Source organism: Dasypus novemcinctus, chromosome 25 (assembly GCF_030445035.2).
Source record: "Dasypus novemcinctus isolate mDasNov1 chromosome 25, mDasNov1.1.hap2, whole genome shotgun sequence".
Classification (NCBI taxonomy): Eukaryota; Metazoa; Chordata; class Mammalia; order Cingulata; family Dasypodidae; genus Dasypus; species Dasypus novemcinctus.
In genome coordinates this window covers 10,026,192-10,044,529 of record NC_080697.1, presented here as the reverse complement: position 1 = coordinate 10,044,529, position 18,338 = coordinate 10,026,192, and the positions used below count along the sequence as shown (strand labels likewise).

Genomic DNA, 18,338 nt, shown 5'->3' with positions numbered 1-18,338 from the left:
TGTTGTTTTCAGTAAGAAGTTTTATAAAACTTTGATTCATTCAACTATGGGCATGTATAACTTTGATAAAGGTGAAAAGTAAATTTAAAAATGGTATTTTGTGGCTATAAATAAGCTTATTTTAAGTAGTGAATGGGTAAGTTATGATTTTTAGTATAACTTTAATCATTTAGTTTATACTTGTGAAGTGAATACATTTTACATGTGAGATGCTGAAAAAGATAGAATCTATATTTACATGTAAATAATATATATACAGAGCTGGTTTATTTGAAATTGTTATGCTAATAAGGAAACCTCTAAGTACAATAGTATTCTTAGTACAGACTACAGAAAGGATGATTAACAGTAAGAAAGATGGGATTATCATATCAAAATAATATTTTGTAAAGTTTGTATTATGCTTGATTATTTTTCCTGATTATAATTGTTGGTAAATTTTTATGTATTTATTAACAAATTTTAAATTTGTTAAAATTTTAGCATTTTAAGTCATTTTCACTAGGTTATATTTTGTCTTTTTTCGAATTGACTGAATTTATCTGAATTTCTCATGTCATTTATATATTGCTTCAAAGGAGGAGAGCGAGATGGAAACATTTGGTGCAACGGTAACAAATTAGCTCTCATATAACTGATTATAAGTAGAAATGAATTTTGAGATTATAGCTGTTCATAAATTTTAGATGAGTAAATAATGAAATATAGCCAGGGCAAAGTGTACTCTAAAAAATCACAGTGTTCCATTATCTTGAGAAATCACCTTGGTTTAATTTTAATTCATATTTCATTTTTCATGCTGTAGATTATTTTTATTTTTGTCTGCTATTCTTTGCACTTAATTTTACCAATTATTTCCCATTTAATTGATACTTGAAAAAAATATAAGCATGATATATGTTAAGTATTACTTCCTTTATTGCCCATAAGCAGCAATTCTGACACTCTTTTGTTTTGTTTTCAGTTTGTGCTTGTTCTTTGTAATTCTATTGGCACACCTTTGGATCCCAAGTACATTGATATTGGTAAGGAAATGTTTGTATGTATTCACTCTCTAAACAGATTTCACTTGTAACTTTACTTTAAAAACCTAACAATGGAATTATTAATTAGAATGGTATCTGCTGAAACTGGGATGGCCCAGCCTCGCTTCTAGCTGGCCAGCTCCAGTCCCAGTTAATGCCTGTTGTCATAGGCCATTTCTGATGATGCCCCTGTTGCTCTCAGAGTCCCTGTTTTAGACAGTGAGTGGTACGGTTACTCTACCTAAAATCCATAATACTTTCTCAGCTATTCTACCACTATCTTTTGCTTTAAATGGGAAATATAATTGTAAAGAAATTGGTTTGCCATATAATGATTAGTATTCAATTAACTGAGGATTTTAGAAAGAATTTTGCCATAAAACCACTTTTATTTTGAATAAAATGCTTGTAAATACCTCTCTTCCATAAAAACATTTAGCTGCTTGAAAAAGGGAGTTTGACTTTCCAGATTTTTGTAATAAAGAATGAATTTGTCTATTAAGAGGACAGCTTTAAAAAATTCCTGACTTTCTGTTTTCAGAAGACATTTGCTACTTTAGATTTATCATTCCCTCTATTCAACGTCAATGAGGGTAACCATGAAAAAATTTCCAAATCTTTTCTGAGTCTTTTGTTAAAAATCATTAACAAATGTTTTGTTGCCATTTCACTATAACTTCTGAGAATAATAATGGTTTTCTCTTAAAGCATATGGTGGTAGTTCAATGGATATGGTATTAGAAAAATGATCAGATTAAAAAAATTGAAGAGCCTTTGAATTCTTTGAACCTGAGAACCAGTTTTTTTTTTAAATCCAGACTCGACATTCATTCTTACTCAAATTTTATTGTCTGTTTTCTAAGTGTTTGCATTTTGCTGCACCTTTTGGGTGGTACAAGCAAATGTGAGAAATAACTGGCCTCAAAGATTTTATACTCTGTCTAGGATCTTGATAACACACTAACTATTGTATTTTGAAACTCTTCAACTTCATGTCTTGTGTTCATTGTTAGATAGCTTATATGCTTCTCTCTATAGTTATATACATATATGTATATATTTATATGCACATAAGTATATATTTACATATGTACATAATTTACATACATGTATACATGTTAGTGTTCCTCGGTAAATGACATGGCTTAAAATTATTACAGACTTATAAATAATTGAAATAAGTCAACCCTTGTGGTTTATATTACATTTTATTTTTATCTTAATGTCCCATGACTTTATTTATTAGAAACATAAGTCTTTGTTCTCATAATTAAATTTTTTTAATCCTTAGGTTATGTGCTTTTTCTTTTAATATCAAGTGTTCAACACACAACCATAATAATGATAGGTTCAGGCTCAAATTAATTTTTATCATAGATAGTCTATTTTTTAATCAAGCTAGATGTAAATCCTTTACCTTCATAAAATGGTAAATTCTCAAGGGCATGATTATTTGCTTTCTTGAGTCTTGAAACGTTTTTTGCAGTCTCACTGCCTGAAATTCTAACAAAAAGTTCTTTCACTGATCTGCAGTAAACACACCCAAAGCCTCCACATTTTTGTTTCATTCATACCCTGTAAAATTCCTTTTTAAGGTTTCTATGCCAAATTTTCTTGAGGGTTGAAGGCTCAAACAAAAAAAGCATGTGTCTGATATTATTCCAGAAAGTACTATTTTTGCTTTGCCTCCTATCATGCCTCCTGACCATCTCTGTAGGGACCGTGTAAGGGAACTCCCACGTTAGCGTGAGCAGCGTGGTCCCTCAAGTGCACTGCCTGCCCAGGCGCTGGCACCACTTTGGGGCTCTTCCTCGAAGCCCCCCAAAGCCCTGCGGTATTTTAGCTTAGGGCACTTCTTACTCTGCACTGAATTATTGATTTTCTTACCTCTCTTCCCACTAGACCTGAGTTTCTTAAAACAAGATCTATGACATTCATTTCTGTATTCCCACTTCCTACTGTTGTGCTTGGCCCATAATAAATGTTTATTTGATGCATGGAAAATATTTATTTTCTATCATGGAATGAGAAAATGCTAATTCATTTATTTAGCAAACCATCAGTGAGTACCTATTATTTCAGGTACTATACTTTGGCATTAAGAGTGTTAAAAAAAATTAGCAATTGCTGCAGGGTGTCTAAATCAATAATTAAAACAGTCAATCCATTACACAATGGCTTATTGCTCACCTGCTGTGTGCAGGATGGAGTGCTAGGTGCTGGACAAACAGATATTGGTGCACAAGGATGTCAGGGACATTTTTTCTACTTAGAGAAAGTTTTATTAATATTTGAGTTGAGTTTTGAAGGATAAGTATTTCTTAGGTAGCAGTTTATGGAGAGAAAACAGCATTTCAGAGGAATGAAGATGTGAAAAGGGGCTGGAAAGTACCAGGTTGCCCGTGTTGTAGCCATTTTGGCTCTAGCATGTCATCAGCTTTCCACTGATGGTGCACTAAGTTTTCCATATATTCCGGAGAGAGTTATTTATTTATTTTTTAAAAAGATTACTTTTCCCCCCTTCCCCTGCCCTGCTGTTTTTGCTGTCTGTGTTGTCTTCTCTTCTCATTTTCTCTTCTCTAGGATTCACCGAGATTTGATCCTGGAGACCTCTGATGGGGAGAGAGGTTCCCTGACAATTGTTCCACTTTGGTTCCTGGTTTCTGCTGTGCTTCACCTTGACTCCCCCCTTGTCTCTCTTTTGATGCATCATCATCTTGCTGCGTGACTTACTTGTGTGGGGCACTTGCTCATCACTCAGGCATTTGCGCGGGCACTCATGTTGGCACTGGCTCACCACAGGCACTTGCTCAGGCACTGGCTTGCCACATGGGCACGCTTCCTCTTCTTTTCCACCAGGAGGCCCCAGGGATCAAACCCAGGTCCTCCCACATGATAGGCGGAAGCTCTATCAGTTGAACCACATCCGCTTCCCTGGAGAGAGTTATTTTGATGAAACATTTCCATGCAGTTTCAGCTGACCAGTTCTTTAAAGGGCTGAGAGATGAATAAGTAGGAAAGTAGGGGAGCATTCCAGATGTGGGTGTTTATTTTGGGCATTGGCCTTAAAATAGCTGGCTTTACTTACATATGGATTCCTAGATGGTTTAAAATTATTTTACATCCTTGTTTGGCCAGTAAGTGCTCCTTGTTAGTGTTGCAAATGTTCATTCAATGGAACCATAATTATTTTCTTTTTAATTTTTTTCTAATAATCTTTCTATCTTTCTAGAGATTTAGAAAATTTTCTTTCCAGGAACTGAGTAATTAAGAAGGGCTTAGGTTGCTTTTATCCTGGTTGTGCTCTTTTCCTAAAACATTATACCTGTTAAGTTTATTTGAGGTACCATTTTTGTCTTTATTTTCTCTGAAAAAAAAAAAAGAGTTAAAACATTTACATATTTGTACTACTCTTTTAGAAAAAAACATCAATTTTTGCTGTGGTCTTCTGACTTTTTCCTAGGTACTTAATCTAGGTGTATGAATATTTTAATAAAGATCTGGCATAATTTCTGTAGATAGTATTATATGTTCTTTTGAATTTGCTGAAATTACTGCCATAGGTTTTGAAAGAACATATGTTTCAGATAAATTTGTATCAGAAACGAAAAATTAAGATTGTTTTGTTTTCAGTAGTGATTAGAGGATTTGCATATGGTTTTATTATAAAAATCCATGTGGGTGATAAAAGTAAAAACATTACCAATTTAACTTAATGCTGGTTAATCCTTAATGAGAGATAATATACATGTTAGTTGAGAGCACAGATTCTGGGTTTGAGTCTAACAGGGTAACTTGGGCAACCTTTCTGTGCCTCAGTTTCTTTTTTTTTTTAAAGATTTGTTTATTTATTTCTCTCTTCTTCCCCCCCAGTTGTCTGCTCTCTGTGTCCATGCACCGTGTGTTCTTCTGTGACCACTTCTGTCCTTATCAGTGGCACTAGGAGTCTGTGTTTCTTTTTGTTGCGTCATCTTGTTGTGTCAGCCCTCCATGTGTGCGACGCCATTCTTGGGCAGGCTGTACTTTTTTTGCATGGGGCGGCTCTCCTTACAGGGCGCACTCCTTGCACGTGGTGTTCCCCTATGCTGGGGACACCCCTGCGTGGCATGGCACTCCTTGCGCGCATCAACACTGTGCATGGGCCAGCTCCACACGGGTCAAGGAGGCCCAGGGTTTGAACCGCAGACCTCCCATGTGGTAGGCGGACGCCCTATCCATTGGGCCAAGTCCGCTTCCCCTCAGTTTCTTAATCTGCTAAATAGGGGTAATAAAGGTGCCTAACTAATAGGCTGGAATATGTAATGTTTTTAGAACAGTACCTGGCATATATTTTTTAAAAGTTAATAAACCTGGCTATTATTGTTACTATTAAGCACTTAACTTTATGCTGGGTACCAGGCTCAGCTTTATATTTATCTCTCTTAGTTCTCACAACAGCTCTATAGTAAAGTATTATTATCTTTAAACACCAGTAAGCAAAATGAGGTTCAGAAAGAATAAGTAATCTAGCAGAGATCACAGAATTAGGAAATAGCTGGGATTCAGATTTTTACCTTTTTTTTTTTAAGATTTATTTATTTATTTCTATCTCTCCCCTTCCCCCTCCTCCACCCCAGTTGTCTGTTCTCTGTGTCTATTTGCTGCGTCTTCTTTGTCTGCTTCTGTTGTTGTCAGTGGCTTCTGTTGTTTTGTTGCGTCATCTTGTTGTGTCAGCTCTCTGTGTGCGGCGCCACTCCTGAGCAGGCTCTCCTTACGGGGCGCACTCCTTGCGCGGGGCTCCCCTACGCGGGGACACCCCTACGTGGCAGGGCACTCCTTGCGCGCATCAGCACTGCGCATGGGCCAGCTCCACATGGGTCAAGGAGGCCCAGGGTTTGAACCGCGGACCTCCCATGTGGTAGACGGACGCCCTAACCACTGGGCCAAGTCTGCCGCCCAGATTTTTACCTTGAACCACTAATATTTTCATTTTGATTTAATAAGATTATTGATAAGCTCTTATTATTTAGGATGTACTCGAAAGGAATATGAATATAATTTATAATTATAGGTAAACATTGATTAGAAATTCTTTCAGATGCTTAAGAAACATTCGTATTTTATTAGAGAGCATTTAAGTGTTATGAACATACTTCAAATCATGCTAAGGGCATAATAGTCACTACCATCAGAGTATCAGTGGCGGTATTTACTAAATATTTAGCAACTGTCTTATTTTTTTTTAATTTTAATTTTTTTCTACCTGGCTGTGTCATTGTCTTTTCGGTGCGTCTCTTTGCCACACAGGGGGTCTGCACCTCTCCACGCTGGTCTGGGACGCCTTTTTCTTTTTTTTTTTTTTTTTTGCCAGGAGATGCTGGGGATCAAACCTGGGTCCTCCATATGGTAAACGGGAGCTCAATTGCTTGACCCACAGCTGCTTCTCTAGCAACTGTTTTATGATTTAGTGAAGACAGGGTCTGAGAAATATATCCAGTCTCCCTTGAGGCTTTGCTGCGAGTGTCCAGATAGGTTTTAGAGAACTGCTCCCTGCAGGAAAGGCTTCTAGCTCCCTCCAGAGTTCATTCATGGTGCACATTTTGAAGAGGAAAATCTTGACTGTAGTAAAAAATTCTTTTTAAAAATGATTCAGCTATACCGAATTATCTGGCATATAAAAACTTGAATTCAGATTCCTGAGTTGTTAATCTACTCAATTAACCTCATGTAATTAGACTAATTTCTTTTTTTCTTTATTTTCATTTAAATGTTACATTAAAAAATTAAAAAATATGAGGTCCCCATACCCCCCATCCCCCTATCCCACTCCTCCCACATCAACAACCTCTTCCAACATTGTGGCACATTCACTGTACCTGGTGAATAAATTTTGGTTTGTTTTTCCTTTTTTTCCCCCCTTTCCTCTATTTATTTTTTTCATTTTCTCTTAATGTTACATTAAAAAAATATGAGGTCCCCATATACCCCCCACCCCCTCACCCCACTCCTCCCACATCCACAACCTCTTCCATCATCGTGGCACATTCACTGCACCTGGTGAATACATTTTGGAGCACTGCTGCACCCCATGGACAGTGGTCCACATTGTAGTCTACACTCTTCCCCAGTCCACCCAGTGGGCCATGGCAGGACACACAATGTCCAGCATCTGTCCCTGCAGCACCACCCAGGACAAGTCCTGAAAATGCCCCCACATCATATCTCTTCTTCTCTCTCCCTACAACCAGCAGCTACCGTGGCCACTTTCTCATCAATGCTACAATTTCTTCCATTTCTAATCACAGTAGTTCCCCAGCAGAATATCAGTAAGTCCACTCTAATCCATACTCTATTCCTCCATCCTGTGGACCCTGGGATGGTTATATCCTGTCCTCCTCTGTATCAGGAGGGGGCTTAGATTCCACATGGATGATGGATAGACTAATTTCTAATTATTTAGTTTTTAAGTCTCTTACGGCTTTAAATGTCCCTTATTTAAACTTTTGTACAGACTCCATAAGTGGTAGCTCTTCCTTTATTCAAGCCATATTAGTGATTACTTTGCATAGTATTTATGAGTAGAAAGTTGCTTTTCAATGTTATAAATATTTATTAAGTTAGAAGTCAGGTACTAAGATGATCCTTTGTGAAGGAGTTTTAAAAATATTTTGTATGAAGGTATGAGCTTAATTTTGTATTGCTCTTCCTGTGTTTTGTGACCCTGGGCAGTTATTTTACTTCTTTAATCCTCCATTTCTTGATCTGTAAGATGAATTTAATGAGACTTGTAAAAAGAGTGTTTGGATGAATACATGTGAAGTAATTTGCACGGTGACAAGCACCCAGTAAGAGCTCAATTAAACATTCTCTAAGCAATGGAACAGATGAAAAGACAAATGGAACAGGTGAAAAAGTTATTTTTAAAGAAAATAAATTCCTAAATTAGGAAGGAACTTGGCAGAGTTTTCTTGCCTAAAGATGGGACTATAAGGCGTCTGATACCAGAGGAAAGGAGACCAGTCAGGGAGAAACGACGAAGGCCTGAAGTGAGCAACCCTGGAATGGGAGTGGGGGTGGGAGGACAGGGTGGGGTAGATAGGGGGTAGAAAGAAAGCAGAAATAACAGGCTCTGTGACTTTATTGAGTGTGGGGACAAGCTTTTAGGGCGGCATCTGGAAAAAACCAGACTTTCCATTTGGGTGATGAGAAACGGTAGTACATTTTCTTGGGTAGGGATATAGGAGAAGGAACATTTTGGGAGGAGGAGAGGTTAGTGGGGTGAATGTGTTCCAGAAGGGGAGGTGGTCATAGAAATGTTGAGCTTAGGTTCTTGCGGGCTGCAGGCGCTCAGTAGGACTTGGGAAGGGGACCTGGCCCTTAGGGCAGCAGATACGCTGATAGGTTCAGAGACGGTGCCCCAGCTGGTAGGCCAGAGTCTTCCACACGCTGGCCCAGACCTAGCTCCCGTTTCGAAGCTTTGTTATTGTTGTACTTCCTCTGATAAATTTTGAGTGCTTTGGTCAATTAAACTATAGGTTTTCACATTTCATTCCATTTTTTTCTGTGGCATTGCCTTTAGTTTTTTAAAAATTGTGCTAAAATACTATTGGTTAAATTTCATTTGTCATCAATAAATTACTAACGTTTTTCTTATTAGAGCAAACTCAAATCTCCAGTTATAGTTTACTTTTTATTTTTTATTTGAAATTGTTTTCTTTTACATGTTTTAAAAAACAAGTGCTGACTTCTAAAGTTTTGTACTTAAAGCATATCAAAGATTTACCCATTCGTTGTGTTATTTAAACCTCCTAATTACTCTGTGAAGTGTTTATCATCATATTTATCTTACTGAAGAGGCACCTCATTGTAGGGGCCCACAAGCACTAACTGACTTAAGAGAATTTTATATCTTATTTCATCTTATCTTATCACAGATATTTTATGTTTGCCCCTCCAAAGCCCACCCCGCTTCTTCGCGCTTCTTCGTTCCCACTGCTTCTGGTTGGGTTTGGCTAGTGCGGAAGGAAGCCTGGCGGGAGGTCCAAAGGGAGGAGAGGAGGGCGGGCTATTGACTCCTCTTACTCCTTCCCTGGGGAGTTGCTTCCTTGTGGCTGTGATCTTTTGTAACCGAAAGTCACGGCTCCGTGCAAGGGAGCCTCTTCTACCTGGCTCCCGTTCTGGTTCTCCCCACCCCTTTAGGCAGAGTGGTAACCTCTCTGCCGCTGCCCACCCCAGGAGGGGCACTGTCTCTGGTAGTTCCTTTACACCTTGCCCACATCTTTGTATATAGTGCCTTTGGAAAATAAACCCTCTTCAAATAATTTTATGCTATTAATTTCTCTTGGGATCCTAACCAAAGCTTCTTCCTAAAAAGGAGAGTATATGCTAACTCAGCTCTTTCTTAACTAATGGTACAACATTTAATATGATCCTCAATGGCTTTGACCTCATTTTTTTCGTCTGTAAGAGAGGGCAATAGTACTTGTCCCCTCTGAAGTGCAAGCTTTATGAAGTCCAAATAAGTTAACATGTGAGAGTATTTAAAATCTGTGACTACACAAAGAGAGATTATTATTATTTATAATCACAGGAAGATTTCTAATTGCTGTTGCTTGTTACTAGGGAAGTTCCATTTTCTTTCTTAGTATATCCTTGCTCCTGATCTTAAATATTCATATTAAAAATATTGTTCAGCTTGGTAATAACAATTTGCATTGTTAGTAGGAGAAAATAGTAACTAGTTAGGGCAGTATGTTCTGTAAATTACTACTTATGGTCTGTAAAGATGAAATACTTTTACATTTTCAGAGTGTGCACTTTGTACAGAATCTTGAAAATACTAAAATGTAGAACTAAAAACACTTCAAAATTTATTAAGACTAGAATGAGAATTAGTAAATATTGAATCTTTTATTTTTAAAGTCCTGCTAAGGAGACAATACTTATAACCTATTTTTATGCCACTCTTCAATTATTGAGAAAACAAAGGATAAACAAGAAAAAAATTTATATTCAAGAGAGACGTCAAATCTTTTCTAGAAAGAGGGACTGTAAAGTTTGAAAGCGATCACAAATCCTGTTTTTGAAGAAAAGCAAATGGGATAACTCACACCTCATTTTCTTTAGTCGTATACCTTCTTTGGGCAAAACCATGCATTTTAACATTTTTAATGATTAAACAACATTTTGTTATATTTTGGATATCTTAATTTTGACATTAGGGTTCTCATAAGTTTGGAATTCAGATAAAAACCTACGAGCTTTTTTCAGCAGCTTTATTGAGAAATAATTCACGGAGCATACAACTCACAATTTTAGGTGTAAAATTCAGTGATTTTTAGTATGCTTATTGTGTTGTGCAACAATCACCACAATCTAATTTTAGAACATTTTTGTTCCTCTGAGAGAATCCTATACCCATTAGCAGTCACACCCTTTCCCCTTCCTCTACCTGTAGGAAACCACTAATCCCTCTGTATCTCTACATTTGCCTATGTGGATATTTAATACAAATGCTATCCTACAAATTCTTTTATGTAAATGGTTTTATTAACACCGTGTGATCTTTTCTGTCTGGTTTCTTTCACTTAGCATAACATTTTCAAGGGTCATTCCTCATCCCTGTTGCAGCATATATCAGCATTTCTTTTCATTGCTGAATACTATTCCATTGTATAAATATTCCAGATTTTATTTATCCATTCATCAGTTGATGGACATTTGTTTCTACCATTTGGTTACTATGAATAATGCTGCTGTCAACATTTGTGAATGCATTTTTTTGTGGATATATGTTTTCATTTCTCTTGGGTATATACTGAGGAGTGGAATTGCTGGATCATATGTTAACTATGTATTTTACATTTCAAGGAATTGCCAAACTTTTCTAAGTGGATGCAGTATTTTACATTCCTACCAGCAGTGTAGAAGGTTCTGACTTTTTGCACATTCTTGCCAACCCTTGTTATTGTCTTCCTTTTTAATTTTTGCCATTTTGATAGATGTGAGGTAGTATCTCAATTGTGGTTTGATTTGAGTTTCCTTGATGGCTAATAATGACACCTTTTCATTTGTTTAAGTGGCCATTCGTGTATCTTTGGAGAAATATCAATTTAGATGCTTTGCCCATTTTTTAATTGGATTGTCTTTTTATTATTGAGGTTCTTTATATGTTCTAGATATGATCCCTTATGAAATTTATGATATGCAAATATTTTCTCCCATTCTGTGAGTTGTCTTTTCACTTTTTTGATGGTGTCCTTTGAAGTATAATTTTTTAAAAAATTCTATGAAATTCAATTTATCTATTTTTTTTTCCCCTTTTTTTCACTTGTACTTTTGGTTTCATGTCTAAGAAACCATTGCCTCACCCAGGGCTATAAAGAGTTACTCCTCAGTTTTCTTCTAAGAGTTCTCTTGTTTAATTCTTGTATTTAGGTCCATGGTCCATTTTGAGTTAATTTTCTGGCATGGTCCTATGAAATTTTGATTCTGAGTTTGGAGACTTGTGTGTGGGTATTTTCTGTAAAATGGGGGATTGGACCCTGTGATCACCGGTGTTCTTTGCAACAAACATTCTGTGATTCTGTGTAATTGTAACTTCATTGTCTTAATGCTCTTTTTAATAGTTCCATTATTTGTTGCAATGACTAAAACCCATGTGATAGCAGCTTCAAAAGAAGCATTTTATACCTGGCAATACCGTGTGGCAAAGAAGCTCACAGCGCTGGAAATAAATCAGATCACACGGTCTCGAAAAGAAGGGAGAGAAAGGTATATCTCTTAATACATGTATTTTTAATATTGGAACCATATCACATTTAGATCAGATATAATTAATTATAAATTGTCATACTTGAGAACTGTAAATTGCTTTGATAACTAGGAATATTTTTCCATTAATTTGAGTGTCTTTCAAATTTATATATTTAAATTTATCAAAATAAAAGAGAAAACTTGGAAATTTGTGTTTTTATAGGAAATGGCAATCCTCATTCACCCGCCCCTGCCATCTTATAATAATATTCTATACTGAAATATGATTATTCATTGAAGGTTTGAATGTCCAGCTAAAGCTTCATTCCCATGGATTAGGGTTTCAAATCTTTGCAGGAAGGTGGGTCATTCTGTTATAAGTCACCGGTAGGCGAGTCAGGTCCTGGGACACAGCTATGGGAAAGGTCTTCAGGTGAACTGGGGATTTGGCTTTTTTCTCTTGCACTGGATTCCAGGGAGTCTGGGGTTAATGTTATTTCTGGGGATAGAGTTACTTCTGGTACTGTCTGCTACAGAGAGAGCTTAGGACCCAGGATAGAGGAGACTCTAAGCCTTTAAGGAAAGTATTTTTCAATTGTTTTAACCTAATGATTCCTTTTCTTTTTACTTTATTTTTTTAAAGATACATAAAAATGTTACATAAAAATGTAGGGGATTCCCATGTGCCTGATTCCACACCCCTCCCATACTTTCCCACATTAACATCATCCTTCATTAGTGTGGTACATCTACTACAATTGATGAACACATATTGGAGCATTGCCACTAAGTGTGGATTATAGTTTACATTATAGTTTAAACCTCTCCTACACAATTTTATAAGTTATGGCAAGATATATAATGGCCTATATCTGTCATTGCAATGTCATTCCAACCCCTCAGAACCTCTGGTGGCCACTGCCTCCACATCAATAATAAAAGTTCTTCCATTGCTAGAATAACAGAAAGTCTATAGTAGAATAATAGTAAGTCTACTCTAGTCCATCATTTATTCCCCAATCCTGAGGATTCTTGGATGGTGATGCCACTGCGCCTCTAATTGAGAGGGGACTTAGGTCCTATGGGGCAGATGGATGGGACTTTCTTGCTTGCAGTTGTAGATTCTCTCTGTTCCTTGGGATGGTCATTGTCCATCATCATCTCCTTGTTAGTTTTCCTGGGCGAGTCTGATGAACTGGAGAGTGTGTTGCAACTCTGTTGAGATTCAGGACCCAACTGGCACATGTAAAGCCCAAAGATTTAAGTCTCTTAGACATAAATCTATCAGTGCTAGTACTAACTGTAAGTTCAAATATAAGGGGCAGAAGAGTGAGTCCAACTCTGACACACTGGGGAGCATAAATTCGAAAGTAGGGCCTACTAGCAGGCACCAAACTCCTGAGCTGTTAGCCCTGCCTGTAGTGTCTGGATATCTCCAGAGCCCTCAGGAGCCTACTCTTTCAAGCAGTATTTATTGTGGCAGTCAATGAGATTCTCCTGAGATGTGCATTAGTGTAACCTCTGGAATGACCTCCTGACTTAGTTTGAAGTCTCTTAGCCATATAAAGTCATAAAAGAATATCCAGTTCCTTTCCTGGGGAGTTCTGCCACATTCTCTAATGTAATAGCAAGAATCCCCTGAGTACAGGGGCAGTGACTAATGAAGGAGAATGGACCATTGACAGACTCTTGATGTTGATGACTGTACTTTATAAATCTTTTCTTTTGAAATTGAACTTAGCCTAGTATTATAGGTTGCCTAAGTGTTGCCTTCTGAGAGCTTCCTTGTGGCTCAAATGTGGCCTCTAAGCCAAACTCAGCATATAAATGCATTGTGTTTCTGGCATGGGGCATGACTTCCAGGGATGAGCCTCACTGGCACAGAGGGATTACTACCAAGCACCAGCTAGCAATGCAACTGGAAAAAGACCTTGAGCTAAAAGGGGAAAAAGTAAAACAAATGAGTTTATATGGCTTATAATTCTTAATGAGGGAATAGACTTGAAGAGGATGATGTCATGTTAGAAATCTTAGATTTTATTTTTCCAATCACCTTCTTTCCTCATACATACTTGGGATCTTACAATAACCTTCCCTTTCCTTTAAGACTCACTCATGTGCTAAGATAGGAGATTTGTCCCCAGTGAAACCGTTTTGGGTATTTGGGTAAATGCTGTCACTTGCCTTGTCAATAGTGCTAGAAAACTAAAAGGAACAAATCTTTGACTGCTTTGAAGATAGCATATGACAGTTTGTGGTAGCAATAATAAACAATAGACCTGTGATCTGCTGGGAGAAGATGGATCTTAGGATTAAGTTGGGGAAGAAAAGTCTAGCTTCTCCATAGAGTGAGTGTGTTTCCTTAGTCAGCTAGAGATTCTGGCCTTTGTTTAAACTAAGAAAGCAGCAATTTTTAAATTTACTAGTTTCAGTGACATTGGGCAGGTTCTCCCTGTACCTCAGTTTCCTCATCTGCAAAGTATGGTTGATGATAGTGCTAACAGTCAACATTTATTTAGAACTTTTTTTTTGTCTTTATTTTTTCAATGTTACATTAAAAAAATATGAGGTCCCCATATACTCCCTACCCCCCTTCCCCCACTCTTCCCCCCCTCTTCCCCCATAACAACAACCTCCTTCATCATCATGAGATATTCATTGCATTTGGTGAATACATTTCTGACCACCGCTGCACCTCATGGTCAATCGTCCACACCATAGCCCACACTCTCCCACAGTCCACCCAGTGGGCCATGGGAAGACATACAATGTCCGGTAACTGTCCCTGCAGCATCACCCAGGACAACTCCAATCCCCGAAAATGCCCCCACATCACATCTCTTCCTCCCACTGCCTACCCCCAGCTGGCACCATGGCCACTTTCTCCACACCAATGCCACATTTTCTTCCATTACTAATCACAATAGTTCATGAATAGAATATCAGTAAGCTTAAAGGAAATTGGGGGGTAGAGGAAGGATGTAAGTTGACACCTACATGGGTGAAATCTATGATAAGCTGGAGGTATTTGTACAAGGAAGGGATAAAATGGAATAGGGTTACTTTTGGGTGGGGCTTTGTAGGGTTGATGGGGGCTAGGGATGGGAGGATGGTAATATTGCCCAAGAAATTGGGGGGAGAGTGGGGGAACATACGAACATAGGAGTTATTTAGTACTTCTTATATACCAGACACTCTACTTATTTAGTCTTTACTCGTTATTCTGTTTAACAGAGGGGAAATTGAGACACATGGGCTTATATTATTTGCCAAAGGCCACCAGTCGATAAGGAGAGAGAGAACATGAACCTAGATTTAGCTGACTCAGAACCAATGTACTTGGATCCACCTTTCCTGGAGTACCTTAGTTGTTTAAAAGAGGAGGCTGGACTAAATGACCTTTTGTACCATTTTTATTCTTTGAAAGTAAATGGAAATAGTTATTGGATAGCAGTTTAATCTATACCTATTAATAATTAGGGGTACCACATAAACCTGCATTTTAATACATTTCTATTAAATTTATTTAAAAATGTAATCTTATTACATTGATAGAAACATACTTATTTTAAATTAACAATTATTTATAGAATTTTAAAGATAGAAAATAACATGATATTCCTGTGATTATGGTACAGCTACCATCTCTTAAACTCCTCTGATGTGTTAGGTTTTGCACTTAATATAATTTACAAATATTTTATTTATGCCTCTCAAAAAAACCACTGCAAAGTAGAAATTGTTACACTTATTTTACAAATGGAGAAATGAAGGCTTAGAGAAGTTAAGCCACTTGTCCAGAGCCTCACAGCTAGTAACTTCTAATCTGTCCATTGTTGAAGCCCATGGTTTTTCTCCTCTACAATGTCTTCCCTATAAATCTCCATTCGCTTTAGTAACCATCGAGCAGACATTAGCGAGCACTTGACTGTGTGGCATGTGCAAGGCCCTGGGCTCTGCCTTGGGGAAGCTCACTAGCTAGTGGGCAGGTAAACTGTCAGTGACAGTGCGGTGTGAATAAGTTTTATAATATGGTGTCAGAGAGAGGGTGGAAGTCCACGGGTGTGCATCTTTATGACACAGGAGATGGAAGCAAAGGATTCTTTATTTCAAGACAAAAATTCCACTAACTGGTGCTTCCCTAATGTTTTAACTTTTGCTTTTTATTAAACACATTGATAGGAAATTATAGAGAAACAGCAGAGGAACTTAGAAGTTACTCCTGGCTGATGTTCAGCTGGCGATTAATGTAAATTATCTTTCAGATTTTAATGAAATTCATTGGGAAAATATGATTCAATATTTTAAATATATTTTGGCACAACTTTCAGGAATATACCACTTGCATTAACCAGCAAACACTTGGTGGATTGCATCTCCCTTTATAAGATTTAGCTGTGCCAAGAAATCTTTAAAATAATCAGGATATTTATGTTAACGTTATTGATTGATGTCATCCAAACCTTTATTTATTTTAGATGTTATAATAGTATAACCCTTACATATACTTTCTTAGATTTCTGATATGTTGTTTTTTTTTAATAGAATTTATCATGTTGATGATACTCCTTCTGGATCAGTGGATGGGGTGCTTGATTATAGTAAAGCCATTCAAGTAGGTGAATTTATTTTTGCCAGCAAATCTTAAAACCCATAGACTTTGAAATACTGTGGTTTTGATACATGAAAAATAATTTTCCATTGAATAGCATATTATTCTAGTAATTATTTGAAGAACTTCCTGTTCTTAAAAACATTTTCTAGATCTTAAAAACTTTTAGATTGAAAAAAAAAATGGTGGTAAGTAGTTAATATGATGCTACTTTAAAAAGCATATAAGAATTTTGGAAAACATAAATTCCTTTTTCTCTCCCCTTCTGTCCACTCTGTCTGTCTGTCCATCTGTCCATCCATCCATCCAATCCTCCATCCTTCTAACCATCAATCCTTTCATAGCTAAGCTTCTTGAAAGAATAATCTTTAGTCATCTATATCTATATATTGCATTCCAGCTTCACTCCATTGTACTGTGGTTTCCAAAGGCCTTTGAATTGCCACGTCCAATAGGAATTTTTCTGTCTTTATCTTGTGTGATCCAAATCACATTTAATATTTTTGATTACTCTTTTCTTCCTCTTTTCATGAGTCCTCCCTCCTGGCTTTACGCCTAGCTGGCCTTTCCTTTTTGTCCTCTTCGTTGAGGTCCATCTACCCTTCTCTTATTATGGTATTTCTTCATGTACGCTCCTAGGCTGCCTGCTTTTCTCACTTACTAATAAACCCTCCTTACTGTTCTTCTTGCAGCCCACCCCTTTGACTCTATACTGACTCCAATATCTGTGTTTCCAATCTTGAGCTTTTCCAATTTCCAGATAATAGATTTCTTGCTGGCTACATTTCCAAACACCCCAAAATTTAACTTGTCTGAGGCTGAACTTATCTTCCCTCCAAACCCAGTTTTCCATTTATGTTCTATATCTCAGTGACTGGCTCAGCCATCTACCCAAGAGTCCTAAGAACTTCTCCTTTTCTCCTGCTCTCCACATCTGTCAATCACCAAGCCCTATTGATTCTCTCTCCTAAATTTTCCTCACATTGGTGACTTCTCCATCTCTATATAAATTCAGTCCTTCTTTACTTCCTATCTAGCTCACTGCAATAGCTTTCCATCCAGTGTTGCCCAATAGAACTTTCTGCAATGATGGCAATGTTTTCTCTGTTGTGCAATAGGGTGGTCACTTGACGCACGTGGCTGTTGAACACTTGAAATATGATTAGTGTCTTAGGAACTGAATTTTAAATTTTATTTCATTATAATTAATTGAAATTTAAAGAGCAATGTAGAGCTAGTGGCTACTGTATTGTATAGCACAGATTAATCTCTGTATTTTCATTATTCCTCTCCCCACCCACCTACTGTGCTAATCCCTGTATCATACTGATGGCCAGAATAGTCTTTCTAAAATGTTAATCTGGTCATATTACACATAGATTCCTCCCTTCCACCCTCATGTAAATTTTAGTAAGAGTCCGTGTTTTTCAGAATAATGTATACATACCCACGACTTCCTCCCTTCCTGGTCCAAGCCTTTTCTCTAGCAGATTTCCAGATACCAGTTGTGCTAATTAACATCTTAGGATGTCCTAATGTTTCATGCTGTTTTTTCCCCCCATCTTATTTTGACATAATTATAGGCTCAGGAAGTTGCAAAATAGCACAGAGTCCAGCCTGGCCTCCGCCCACCTTTTCCCTGTGGTGACATCTTACGTAACTGTCATGTATCAAAACCAGGAAACTGACTTTGGTACGATTCTGTTTAGTAGACTACAGACCTTATTCAGTTTTCACCAGTTTTGACATGCACTTTTGTGTGTGTGTGTGTAGTCCTATGTAAATTTATCCTGAGCTGCTCCTTTATGTTCATATCCACTCCCTACATCTGCTCTCCACCCTGTCCTGTCCCTGGCAATCACTAATCTGTTCTCTCTCTCTCTCTGTAGTTTTGTCACTTTGAGAATGCTTTATGAATGGAATCATACAGTGTGTAACCTTTTGAAATTGACTTTTTTTCACTAATT

General features: G+C 37.3%; 1 protein-coding gene across 2 annotated transcripts in view; it reads left to right on the top strand.

The window, feature by feature from the left end:
* The window catches only part of WDR35 (WD repeat domain 35), a 77,362-nt gene that overhangs the window by 35,372 nt on the left and 23,652 nt on the right, over positions 1-18,338 (top strand). Inside the window, exons 11-14 of one of the 2 annotated variants that reach the window (XM_058287653.2) lie at positions 579-611; positions 965-1,025; positions 11,633-11,777; positions 16,305-16,374. In XM_058287653.2, coding sequence (XP_058143636.1) covers positions 579-611; positions 965-1,025; positions 11,633-11,777; positions 16,305-16,374 — 309 coding nt within the window. The remainder of the gene's footprint in view (positions 1-578; positions 612-964; positions 1,026-11,632; positions 11,778-16,304; positions 16,375-18,338) is intronic. The other variant, XM_058287654.2, reaches the window with a different exon arrangement.